This window comes from Limulus polyphemus, unplaced genomic scaffold, assembly GCF_000517525.1.
Source record: "Limulus polyphemus unplaced genomic scaffold, Limulus_polyphemus-2.1.2 Scaffold93, whole genome shotgun sequence".
NCBI classification, from domain to species: domain Eukaryota; kingdom Metazoa; phylum Arthropoda; class Merostomata; order Xiphosura; family Limulidae; genus Limulus; species Limulus polyphemus.
The window spans coordinates 1056125-1070317 of NW_013665703.1; the positions used below are offsets into that span (position 1 = coordinate 1056125).

The following is a 14193-nucleotide window of genomic DNA, read 5'->3' on the forward strand; positions in this document are numbered from 1 at the left end:
AGGTCTTTACTGTGAAATATAATTGTGATATGCTATCATGTGTTAATACGCAAAACGTTACTGCTTAGTTTTATATTTTAAAAATATTTATAAGCTCGATTGAATGGAAATAAAAGATTATTTGTTTCTTTCTTATTGCTTTTTACCCTATGTGTAGTAGAGGCAAACCACAGTCCTTATAGCTCCCCTCACACACACAAATTTTTTTGTTAATGAAACACTGCCTTTTATGTCCTCTGCACGACAGATTGACGAAATAGTGTTAATAGTAAAAATGAAAGTTTATTAACCAATAACATAATGAAGTAAACTCACATACAGTTTATTTCTCCTCCTCAGTTCGACTGTCTACTAACCATATAGAACGTGAATAAAACACGATTTACATTATATATACCTGATAAGCAATGTAAAAAAAATCAACTCCTAATTACAGAGTCAATATATCATATTTTAAAGTATTTTCTGCGAAAAATAGGTAGCATGAGTTAAAGGTAAAAATAGGCTGGAAAGTTTATAAGAAAACCTCATGCAAAATGGCATGGTAAGATGTTTGAAAATAAAAATATTTTTGAAATAATTTATTGAAACCTGATTTTTAGCATTTATATCTTTAGACATACCGCTAAACTACTAAGGGGCATAAAGTGGAAGTTATTATAAACTCTGAATGAAACATTTTGCTTCCAATCAAATTCATATGGTAATTTTCCTTATTATTCAGGGTGTTATACTTTTAATAACTATTATGTTATACCTTTAACATCCATCTTTTCTTAACAGACTTCATTTACAAGAAGTAGTGCATTGTAAGTTGAAAACTGTATACTTCAAACTCTGACATTAAATTTGAGATTATGTTACTTTGTAGATGCGAGATTTACGAATAAATTTTTAACCTGATAAACGGAGCTTTTTATGGGTCCTGTAAGCCGTGTTTATGCAGATATCTCCATGGAATTTTGTTTCGAAACTCATCACCGAACATGCCCTATCACTCATAGGGGTGTTATAATGTGTCGCCCAATCTCATTATCCTTTGGTAATGAGTAGCCTATCAGTTGACTGGTCACTTAACCAAATTTGTGCATAAAGTGTCATTCAGGTAAGAAACACAGCAATCAACTTTCCCTTAGACAAGTAATTTGTGTATATTTTATAAATTAGATAAGCTTAAAGTTTGTTAAAGTTAAATCGCAAAGCTTTAAAGTATGCTATATGCGCTGCCCACGACGGGTATTCAACCACGAGTTTTAGAAGTGTAAGTCCCAAAGCTTACTACTTGAGTGATCTGATTCAATTTTGTTTCTAGTAAATTTAATATACACTGAGATAATATACTTCCAACTACAATTAATTTAAGATTGGTTTGTTTGTAATCAAGTAAAAACTACACAATGGGCTTTCGGTACTACCCTTACAACAAGTATCGAAATCGAATTTTTAGCGTTATTATATATGTCCACAGACTTGCCGCTGAGCCACTAAAAGAGAGGGGGGCGTTAATTGAAGAATTAAAATGAAACAAAATCGTTGCAACTGAAGGAAGCTGAGAATCAATATAGTTGTAATTAGGCTTAAGCTCTTTTTTTGGTAGGATTAAACCTTACAGTCAGAGCATTAGATTTAACTAAAGCAGGAAGGTTTTATCGGGTTATAATAAAAGTTAAATTATTCTAAATGGTCTTCTATCGTTTTAGAGCAGTCTCGAAGAGCCTCAAGTTATGGGTATAGGCAAAAAATCTATAGATTGGGTACAGCTTTTGATGAAAAAATATGAGAAGCGAAACCATACTGGTCTGGTGGAACTGGAAGCATGCCTCCCACTGAAAAATTTGATAGTTCACTGATTTTACATCTTTTAAATGCTTTATACATATATGGGTGCAATTTATAGTCGATCTCAGCTTAGATTATGGAAAGCAAATAGTAAATAAAATATATTTAAAACCTATTATATAGTTTCGTGGATAATGACGAACATTGTGCTTTTAATCACAAAGTAATTCTATACTTCCATCACATATCAAAATAACTTAACGTGCCAAATTTAACGACGGCATACCATTTAATTCTATAAACTGCCATAAAGAACATAAGGAACAGCACTGCACAGCCGGCGGGTAATATTGTTATGCTCGCGTTATAATATTTAAACAAAACTAAAATGCATGGGATTTTTTTTTTCGAAATCATTTGCTATGAAGATATGCAAGGAAGAGTCATTTGAATTTCCAATGGCAGATCCACACGATATAAAACTTACTTACCTGCGTGTTATAAGCATCCCGTTTTCAGGGGTGAAATGTCAAGAATATAGCTTGGTTTTTAAACTGAGGACAGTAAACAAATGACAGATGTATCTTGTATCTTTTATTACCGATCTACAAACGCTAACCGGACTGGTTCACTACTTTGTTACGGTAATAAGCATCGAATTTCCGTTTATATGTCTTGTTCATGCGGCCTTTTCTTTTTTTCCTTCAGGAGAAATAAAATATAATCAATACGGAAAAAACTCTCATTTACTGCGATATCAATAATAAAATATATGGAATTTAACCAAAACTAGCTTTACTTTCTGAGAGAGCTGCCTGAAGAGAAATAAAGTAATTCAGACGACAAAAATAAAATATCATTAAATAAACCTGCTAAATCATAAGATAAAAAAAAATATCAAATAAATCGTCGAAAACAATTATTTAAGGAAAATATACAATTTTCGCAAACGTTTTGCCGTAATTGAGCTTTGATTTTATATTTTCAATTTGAGTATTGCGCTATTTATCATTTCGGAGCAAATTATATCCGATACAGTGTTTTGTTTTTTTTAGCACAAAGCTGTTCCATAAGCTATTTCAACTATTCCCACTGCAGGTATCGAACACAGAATTTCAATGATATAAGCTATCAAATTTACCAACGAACTTTCAGCAGGGATTTTACATCACGAGAACTTCCACATAATGTTTAGTATTGCCAGTATTAAGTTTGATTTGTTTTGAATTTCGTGCAAAGCTACACTATCTGTGCTAACTATCCCTAATCTAGTAGTAATAGAGTAAAGCAAAGCCAGCTAGTCAACACCACCCACCGCCAACTCTTTTACCAACGAATAGTGGGATTGACCGTCACATTATAATGCCCAACGGCTGAAAGGGTGCGTATGTTCGGTGACAAAGATTCGAACACGCGATCCTCAGATTGCGAATCGAGTGCCTTAACCACCAGGCCACGCCAGTATTGAATAAAGTTTTTCGCTGGGTGAAAAATTACCAAAACGAACTAAAAAATATTAATAATAATTTTATCATTTCCTTCCTTCTTCTACTGATAAACTTTACTAATTGTATAGTTTTCAATCATTTACACACAGCTGACGAAAGTATATCGTCACACACACATCATAAATCGATAGGTACATTTGTGACATGTCAACAGCTCTAACAATAAATAAAGATGGCTACAAAACTAGCCACATTTCCTCTGAGAATCAGTCGATGATTGTTTCGGAATTTCGAACAAAACTGTCCATAATTTGAACTAACAAACCAGAGGCAGATAGTCAACGGCAAATACTTAGTTTACTTTCTTTGTTTGATGTAAGCGCATTAGATTCCCAATAGCACATTGGTATGTCTGCGGACTTCTATTACTAGAAACCATATTTCGATACCAGTGGTGGGCAGAGCACAGATAGCTCTTTGTGTAGCTTTGTGTTTAAAAACAAAGAAGTAGTTGTAATACTTAGAGCGCACGGCCCAATAGGACGTACATTAATTGTTCGAAAAATGTATTCTAATTATTTCAACGGGGTATTTTTTGTCTTGTTTGCAACAAAGATATTTATTATAGCTACCTTTTTCCATATATTTTAAGGACGATATCGAATTACCTAAATCTCGAAAGTTATAACTTTCTAAAAAGAATAAGTATTTCTATTAGTATCGGGTGTAACAATAAAATCTAATTAATATTATTCACCCCCCCCCCCTCAGTGGCACGTCTAAGGACTTACAACGCTATAAATCGGGTTTTGATATCCGTCGTGGTGGGCAGAACACAGATAGTCCATTGTGTAGCTTTTTGCTTAACTTCAAACAAATAACAAACATTATTTAGTAAAAACAGAAAAATTATAACGAAATAACTGCTGGGAGTTAGCTTTAGATTCTTTTCTGACGCCATCTGGAGACAAACACACAGACTAACTTTAGCTATATAAATTCTCGGTTTAAATCAATAACTTAGCAAGTATAATGAAACTGCACAAATAAAGTAATAATAATTTTGATGGTACGGAAAAACACAACTAAATTTATTTATTATATCAAAAACAAAAATCCCACAAGGAATATTTTACTTGTAGCCTTATAATTGTTTTAAATCAATATAAATGCCCCCCCCCCCCCAATAGCACAACAATATGTCTGCGGACTTACAACACTAGAAACCGGGTTTCGATACTGGTGGAGGACAGAACACAGAGAGCCTATTTATGTATCTTTGTGCTTAGCTTCTAACAAACAAGCTTTTCCCCTTGCGCTGTTTCCGACAAGTAATTTTATACTATTTATCACGAAAGTTTATTTGGGATATTCGCTCGAAGCTACACAAGGGCTATCTGTGCTTCTCGTCTAAATGGGAGGCAGTTGTCAACAGAACCTACGCGAACTAAAAATGTTAGGATCACAAAAGGAACACAGTAACCTGAGCGGAAAGCTCTCTTTCCGAAAACACTTGAATTATATGGTTTCTTTTCCGATAGTAACCATACAAAACCTTTTTCAACTGTTCTAAGTGTGTCACGTTTCTTTCCCATAATCTTTTTCTAAGAATGTATGAGTGAAAGTTAAGAAGAATGTATAAAAATACGTCAACTACACTATATCCAGTATCGAGAATGTATTTTTCCCCAAACCAGGGTTAATCAAGCCGGCTGGGATACGAGAGACACAAGTAGCAGTTGAGACCCTATTTTTATTATGAAATTACTTGAACAAATGCTATAGTGTGAACTAGATAAGGCTGATGAATTGTTATTTTATAAGAGTTATTTACAAATCAGAATTAGGGTAAGATTTATTAACACCAATTATTTATTTTTAGTTGAATTATCATTCAGAAGAACTGCTGAATCAGCAAACCATTTACTTGACCAGAGACGGTCAAGTATATAGTGTCTACGGGAGAAGACCACATTAGCTAATCTAGGTATATCATTACAAAATTGGACTACCAAAGCCGTACATGCATCGTCTGTCAGTTTTATGTACTACTTATACTTTAAGCTTTCAAATACCATATTCCTAAAGTATCCATGTCAACACTAGAAACTGATAGAGAGAGGACTAGAATTTCAACTACCCACGCAGAAATATTTTGAGAAATAAATTTGTATCTTACGAAAGTCACAGTTCAATTTTTACATTAACCACGAAGTACACAGAATTAATCTCATGTTCCAAATAAGCGTTCCTGTAAGACTAATTTTGGAGAAATTTTCTATTGTGATTTTTGTTGTCAAATTTAACGAAAACCAAAATTCAATTTAATACTATGATTTCGATCTGTACAATCATTAAATTTGAAGTCTGAATTATTTCGCCCTGCACTATTGTTTGAAACACGAAAGTACTCAGTTTGCTTCTAGTATATTTCCAAGTCGATTCTGATTTGCCAAGTAAGTCACTAATACATATGACGAAAAACATCGAGTTCAATAATAATAATACGAAAAACAATTAAATGCTAAATAAATTTGTTTTTACATTGTTAATGGTTATTAAAAATACTAATCTTCAGTGGTATTAAGGTCAGTAGGAGAAGCATTCTGTACTTTAAAATAACATAACGTTTTGGGACAACAAAGTAAGGTAAGGAGCCCAATACTGAACACAGTATTCCAAATGTGACTTAAACAGTAACCTATACAATAAAGTTATAGCATCTTTAGACTTGTATTCAATATATCTGTAGATACAACCTAAAATCCTATTTGCCCTACCACTATTAACAGCACACTACTTGTCTTTAGAAACTGATCAACTATTACACCAAAATCCCTTTCTTTCATGGCACTGTTAAGCTTATTCTCAGCTAAATTGGAATTTAAATTATAATAACCCACATGCTTTATCTTGCGTTTATTATAATGAAAACCCATTTGCCCAAACCACTAAATGATCCAAGTCCTTTCGTAAAGCAGCTGCATACCTATTCACAGCTAGCAACACCAAAGACCTTAATATCACCTGCAAATTGAAGTAATTTATTGACCATTCTTTCATCTATGTCATTGATGCAAGTCAAAAAGAGCAAAGGTCCTAAGATTACGCCCAGAGGTACCCCACTTGACATTAATCTACTTTGACTGAACTCCATTTGTAACAAACCTCTACTTTCTTCCATCCAGTCACTCTTCTATACAATTTGCTAACTTAACCACACCTATAGTGATAATTTTTTTTACAAGCTCTTATTTGGCACCTTGTCAAATGCTTTCTGAAAATCCAGACACACCAAATCTATATATCTATTTAAATCTTACCCTCATCTACATAAGTAGTAACCTTCGAAGAATGTCAAGACTTGTAAAGAAAGATTTTCCTTTAGTGAAACCATGTCGACTATCCAATAAAATTCTAAACTTTGTTAAATGACTTTGCAAAGCATCTTTTATCACACTTTCCAAACTTTTCCAACAACTGATGTAAGACTAATAGGTCTATGATTACTGGGGCAATTTTTATCGTCTCACTTACAATCCTCTGGTACCTGCCCACTATTAAAGGACTTGCCAAAAATAGCAGCAAGTGGCTCACACATCCAATCTTTAACCTCCTTTAAAACCCTTGGTAAAATATTATCTGGCTCAGGAGCATTATTGTTCTTTAAACTTAAGTTTTTCTTAACCAGCTCAGAATTAATGCAGTCATTTGTTCAATCTCATTTCCATCTATCAACTGTTTAAGATATGGAATATTCCTTAAATCTTCTTTAGTAAAAACTGAAGATAAAGCAGCCATCTCATAATCATCATATACAGGCCTTCCTTTATCAACCCTCAAGGGTCCTACCACTGTCCTAACATTTTGTTTACCCTTCATATATTTAAAGAAATCCTTACTGTTAACGTTTACATTTTTAGCCAACCTTTTCTCGTACATCCTTTTTGATGTCCTAATTTCCTTTTCAACTTTCTTGATCTTCTAAATCCCTATCATACCAGTCAATTTAAATTTCTAAAATTTTTGATGCCTTTCTTTAATTAGCAATGTTTCTAGAAGGCTCCTGCATGATTTAGAAGATACAGTGCATGAGTTCTATTAAATTTGCATATATGGACTTAACTTTAGTAATATCATTTGAGTTATTTACTTTAGGTTCCAAAAAAATTGGGGGGGGGGGGGCAATCTGAATTTGTGTTTTGGGCAGTATGATTATTAAAATACTTTTTTCTTTATTAATTAAAAGTCCAGCTATTTAATAAAGAGTTTAATACATTATTATAATTATAAAAATAAATTCTTCCCCAAAGCAGGTTGAGTCCAAAGAATGCAGCACAAAACAAATTCATACACAACTTTCACTAAACAAGAAAACCCCTTGATAGAAGCAGTTTTATTCTCTCTTGTAATTTCTTGTAGAGATTCTAGATTCTTCTGAAATATGAATTATGTTCCAGTAACAAACAAATTCCTCAAGCATTTTAATTTTCATTCATACCTGGAAACTAATTTTTCCTAACCATTCTTATACAAAAAATAAGGACATTACCACACAAATTAACTGACTTAAATCAGTTACCGAATCTAATTTTTTAGAAGTTTTATTACCATTTAAAATGACATGCAAGTACTAATAAAGATTACCATTTAAACAGAAGAGGGGTTGCAGTTTCAAAAACAGTTAGTACATGCAACATAAAAAAGCAGAGATTTATTAACAGAGGTCACATTTTTTTCAATAGATACAGTAAGAAAAAAAATCCTCAAAACGATGTTAAAGTTAAAGCTGCAGTGGAATATTAAGTTTCTTATACACATCACAAACTGAAACTTCAAACAAGGACACTAAATGGATGCAAGAATTATTAGAATCAATGGCTCCATTCCTTTTTAAATTAGTTTCTTAAAGCAAAGGATATGTTTGTGAAATGCACACAAAAATGCTCATCAACGTTTTGAGTACTAACTTAATACTTCACAAGTTGTTGAACCACTTAATGCATACTAAACCATCTAAAGATACAATTATTAGGCAACATGAATTTGAGGTAAATTATGCAAGCTTTAAACTCCACAATTGATACAATAATACTAATAAACACTCCTTGTTTTTGTTATAGGAACAATTTACTAATTATTGTTTGAAATACAACAAATTAATGTAAAAAAAAAGTTTGATGTCAGGAAAGAAATGCAACAGAAATGGGTGAAAATTATATTAATAGCCAAGGTTTAGTTCAAAATATATTTTTCTTCAAAATGGTCTTCCTTTGCTTGGGTCAGTTTCAGACTTGGGATTCTTTACTGTTTCATCAACAGAGAGGATGAGACAGGCTGCTTCAGTTGCTGCAACAAGAGCATTAATCTTCACAATTGCAGGTTCCCAAACACATGCATCAAAATTGTTTGCTATGTCCTCATTATTGATATCAACTCCACACCAAAGTTCACCTGCAGAAAAGAAAAATAATTCATGATGGAAATATGTATGCTATTTCAACAAAGTTCAAAAAAATAAAATTTTAAAAATGGCATCACAACAAAAGTCACTATATCTACAAAAAACTTGCTGGAATGTAAAAGAGAAATGAATTAAAATTTAAGTTTTTTTTTACATTACCATGAATATTCATAACATAAATAACTTTAAACACAAAGGACAAAAAAGCTTATAAGCATTTTAAACCATATTAAATTGTGACAAAATCTAGCAGTTTGCATTAAAAAACATGACAAGTTAAATTGGGTAACTTTGTGTCAAATCAAGCAGTAAGGAAGATAATGTTCACTACAGGAGATTACAGACTTACAAAAAAAACATTTTAAACATATCAATGAAAATATGTTCATGAAATTTAATTTTTTATATTGTTCAACCTTACTCTACTGTTTTAGTTACAGACTACGTTTGTCACCATGAATATTGTTGTACTTGGGTATCATTTAGCTTTGTAAGAATGACATTCTAGATCTAATTCTGCTCTCACAACTGTTTCTTCTAATCGTGTTCAATCTAATAATGAGTACATACTACTATCTGACACAACAGTTTCCCTTATAGTAAGCTTCAGCAAGAAGGTTGGTCAATCTTAGCACAATATCTTTAGAAACAATCATTTAATCAGAAAGTTAACAGAAGTTCACAGGAACTGTATCAGGGGACTTGGACAGTATGAGGTTAAATGTGATTGTTGACAAGTTTCTTTTGTATACGTCTCAAAATTGCAACCACCGAATATAAGATGTGCCTGGAAGTTTACAAGGTTTAATCAATTTTAAATTCTTTAATATTTTTATTAACAGTACCATGAAATATTCACAGCTTTGTATTGAATATTGTTTTTTGGTCAGAAGATTGTTAAATATCTATGACTTCACTTGATGGAAGTATTCAGACTGGAACGTGATGTATTTATGGAGTCAGCTACCACTTTATGTTCCGCTGTACAAGGTTTTTAGCTTCCATGAAGACTACTAAAGGCTCCCTTCCCTGAAATGTAGTTTAGATTGTTAAACAATTTTACCATACAAAAATACTTCCTCAGAAAAGGCTGATATTTTCTGTCAGTCACGAGTCTCTCAGTGACAACGATAGTTGAATAGCCAGGAATTCACCTGCACCAAATATGTAGGTGTTAATCTTGTCACATGTGATACACCACTGTATTAACATAAGTGCAACAAACTACCTACATTCCAGCTTGTATAAAACTAAAAATATGTAATGGTAAATAAAATCAGTTGGGAAAATCAATAAACTTTCATTTTTATTTATAAAAGTGTATCCCTTCATAAACACTTCAAACACTGTCTCTCTAACCTTTACATTTGTTACTTTTGTAACAAGATAAAAAAAAAAGTTAGTACCATGTGGGTTCTTGTACTTTTCATGTTTTTGCTCTTAAAGTCTCAACAACCCTTAACCCTACTCTCTGGTAGAGTTATTGGTAGTACACAGTAATTTTTATTTATTTCAAATATGCAATTTATAATAAAAAGTATCAACACCCAACCACAAATAGAATATCCTAAAAACTACTATAATTGAATTGATTTTTTTAACTATGCTATAAGTGGGTTAAAATAATTGTATTAGCTGATTAGGGTGATTTGTTGATATCAAACACTGAAATTGGGGCTGAATAATTAAAAAAAACTATCTTCAGAATGAACTAGCCATATAGAAAATTCAGTAAATTAAAATATGTTTCTATATTCTATATTCGTTGTAAATAATCCAATATCTGAAAGACAGGATGTAATAAGAGGGCATGGTATATAGTTTTGATCATCTTCTGTACATCTCAGTAAAGCAAGAAAATTAGAAACTATAAATTTACAGATTAGTTCAGCAATATCTATACTAAGTGCATAATTTGTACCAAACACAGAAGATCATATAGGGGTAGAAAGAGAATCTAAAATGGGCAATTCAGAGTTGAATGTCATGTGATACAGAAAAGAAGATTGAGAATTATTTAAATATTTCCATTAGAAATTAAAAGTTGAATACTAAACTACATTTTGATGCCAAGTTTACTGATACATATTGATAATGAAGGTGTTTAATTAAATTTTGAATGTAGACCTGTTAATACATGTGCACTTTGACCTCCAACTACTTACAAACAATTACTTAACTAAAGATTATTATGCATAAAAAAATAATTTTCTATAAAGCCAGCTTTTAAAAATAGCAGTGGAAAAAATTTATTTCATAACTCAAAACTAATATTTTGTTATACTTTGCTGGAAAATGTTTGTTAATTATTCAATAGTAAAATATTTCTAATAAAAACATTTAATTTAGTATATTCTGATTAATCTCTGATCTTGAAAAACAGAAATTTCTGAACATGGTTTACTTAATTTATCAAACTAAAAAAAAAATTACCATGTTGGCCATAATGCCAAAAAGCAAATTAATTCTTCACAAATACAAGATCTCTACACTAACACAACTTACCAGTTGCATGTTTTTGCCGCAGTTTATTAAGAATATTTGTTGCATCGAAACCTGCATTGTCACATAGTTGTCGTGGAATAATTTCAAAAGCTTTGGCCATGGCCCCAATCAGTAGTTGTTCCTTGCCTGGAATAGTTCTTGAATAATCTCTTAAGTACTTAGACAGCTCCATCTCAATGGCTCCTCCACCTAATGAAATTTACGAAACAGTATATGGTTTTTCTTACAAAACTGTGCCATACATACATCAGCATTAACATCACATGTCCATGAAAATGAACACAGTATAATATGGTATTAATGTGTTAAAGGTTGAACACCAAGTAATTAACATGAAGATAAAAAACATTAATGAAGCCATTGCCATAAGGGCTAACAAAAGTTATCCTCTATCTGGCATAGAAGAAAATAATGGGCTACTGCCAAACAATACATAATGGTACTATTTTATCAGAGAGAACATACAAAACACTACTGGAGTTGATGTTAACACCCAGTCTGTGAGTTATGGAAACATTTTAGGTGGATTAATTCCCAAACAGTTTTCCAGTACCCGCTGTATTTTACTTTGAATTAACATTTTAACTTCTTGCAGTACCTGGATTTGGAATTGCCAATCATGTCTGAATTCACACTAACTTCTAACCCCATCCATAAGTTCACACAACAAATAACAGTGGCTATACACATTGTGCAACATAAGATCTTGTTCCTCAGCTATATAAAGCTCTTTTTCTCCATGGTTTTTCACAAGATTTGCTGACAGAGGTGAACAAGGAAGGCTCAACAAAGCTTGCTTGTTGCTTTTAGGTGGGTACGTGTAGTGCCTGCCTGAACATGAACACTTACTATTTTGTGCAACAGGAACACAGTCCAGCCAATCCTCTAAACTCAGCATCTTTGTGGCCAAACACCATTAAGAGTCAAATGTGATTCTTTTTAGGGTAACAGATCAAACCTTTTATCAGAGTACATTTTTTAAATTCTAATTTCAATACTGGAAACCCATTACCTCAAATTCAGCCTCACTGGCACACCAACTGCATGTTAAGACTGTATTACAAATTAAAGTATGAGTAGATTTAATATTTTATAATACTTTCAACTGGTTAATTAATTTCTATATTCTAACTAAACCATTGTGTTTTGGTTAAGAATGCCTTGTCTTTTAAATAAATTTGTATTTTTTAAAGAAATTATTTTCTAACCATTAGGGTAGATGCCACTGTAGTTGCTATGTGATTCTTTTAACTCATTAGAATGTAGATTTTTGAATAATAAACTCTACTTGTAATGCTAATATCTTGCCTGTTGAAGATTCATAAAATATCTTGTAAAAACAATGTTTGTGGGAAAGTATCCTAGAGATTTTCAAAACCAAATTAATCCAAGAAAATGAGTTCAAATAATGTTACAATTATTTTCTACTACAGATGTCTTATTTTAGAATGTGAAAAAATATCCCTTCACTTTTCAAGTGAAATATAACAACCACTGCATATTTTTGGATAAGTGTAAAAAGTACAGACTGGTATCTAAAGATCTTCAAATACACATTCCTTCAAGATCCATGAACAAATAAGGGGTCATTCTCTAGAAATAAATGCTCTGTTCAATACCATTATCTACAGCTAAGTAAGTGTTCATCTTCCATAACAATTGAAAATTAAATTCTCAGAGTGGTTCAAGTGAAAAGTGAGCAGAAAGTTAACTTGTTAAAACAGAGACAAATTAATAAATTTGAAATATTAAATAAAGAAAGGTTTGTGATATCAGAAGAAATAACTACCTCTTGCATGGAAAATAGTTGTTAATTTAAGTGGTAAAAGTTATAAAAACAAGAGAAATTCTAAGGTTTAAACTTTGTTTCTATACTAAATAAAATTCCATTTTTGACATTACTAGAACAATTCAACAAGTTGCATCCAAATTTGATGAGAACATTGCATATGAGCTTTATCAAAAGGTTAAAGAGCTGTTATTAAGATGAAATTAATATGAAACCCAAGAAATGCAAAGCATTTAGTGAATTTAAGAAACAAGTTTTTATACTTCCTGCTAACAAGTAAAATGCCATTGTCTTGTTTAATAAAGGAGACAATGAACACAAGACCAAAAAAATCCTGTTTACACTAAACACCCACCATAGATATAATACTAAGAAATAGCTTACAATATTACTTCTGAAAAAATTTAATTCGAAGGAAATAACAATTGAGAAATAGGAAAGTTTCTTTGTATCATGAGGTTCTTCTCCAGCTGTATGGTTTACCAAATATCTATAATAAAAGCACATCATTACAATGTATTGTTTGTTACGTAGTTTCTCCTGCATTAAAATTTCTAACCAGTACCTTTTAACCTCCAGCAGAACATTATGAAGACTCCAAACAATTAGTTACTGTGACAAGAAATGTCACAAACAATATTACATAGCATCTTCATTCACAAAGATTCTTATAACTGATGTTATTCATTTCATTAGGGATAAGTTGAACAATGAACAAGGTCTCTCAACCAGCACTAGTATAATCTTGTCACCCTCTTGGAATATGCTTAAAATTCAGTTATTTCTATTACAACAGTCAGTACTTCAAAATGTTGAATGGTACACCCATGGGTTCTTTACTAACATTGGTAGACCTCTACATTGCAGATCAGATATGATGATGACATTTTCATTTTATGGTCCAAATGAGCTTCAACTGTTTCTTTCATATTTTAAATCTTCAAAACTGTGCCATACAATTTATACTTCAAATGGAGAAAAATAATACCCTATCTTTCCTTGGTGTTTTACTTCATATGGATTTAGTTTCATGTGTAATAAAAACACCCATACTAATAAAAAATTTAATTTCTTATCAAGTCATCAACAAATTATGAAAATTCGAATTTTGAAAACACTGTGTCTGATGGTTGCCAAAAAAATGTAATCCAAGAAACAAAAGAACTACTATTTACCAAGCAATAAAAAAAAAAAAAAAAAAAAAAAAA

General features: G+C 31.7%; 1 protein-coding gene across 2 annotated transcripts in view; it reads right to left on the reverse strand.

The window, feature by feature from the left end:
- Positions 1-7592: 7592 nt before the first annotated feature.
- Positions 7593-14193, reverse strand: part of LOC106469041 (T-complex protein 1 subunit eta-like) — a 37883-nt gene continuing 31282 nt past the window's right edge. For both annotated transcript variants that reach the window (XM_013929500.2, XM_022398237.1), the window contains exons 11-12: positions 11197-11385; positions 7593-8681 (exon numbers count right to left, since the gene is read on the reverse strand). In XM_013929500.2, coding sequence (XP_013784954.1) covers positions 8485-8681; positions 11197-11385 — 386 coding nt within the window. In that variant the 3' untranslated portion in view covers positions 7593-8484. The remainder of the gene's footprint in view (positions 8682-11196; positions 11386-14193) is intronic.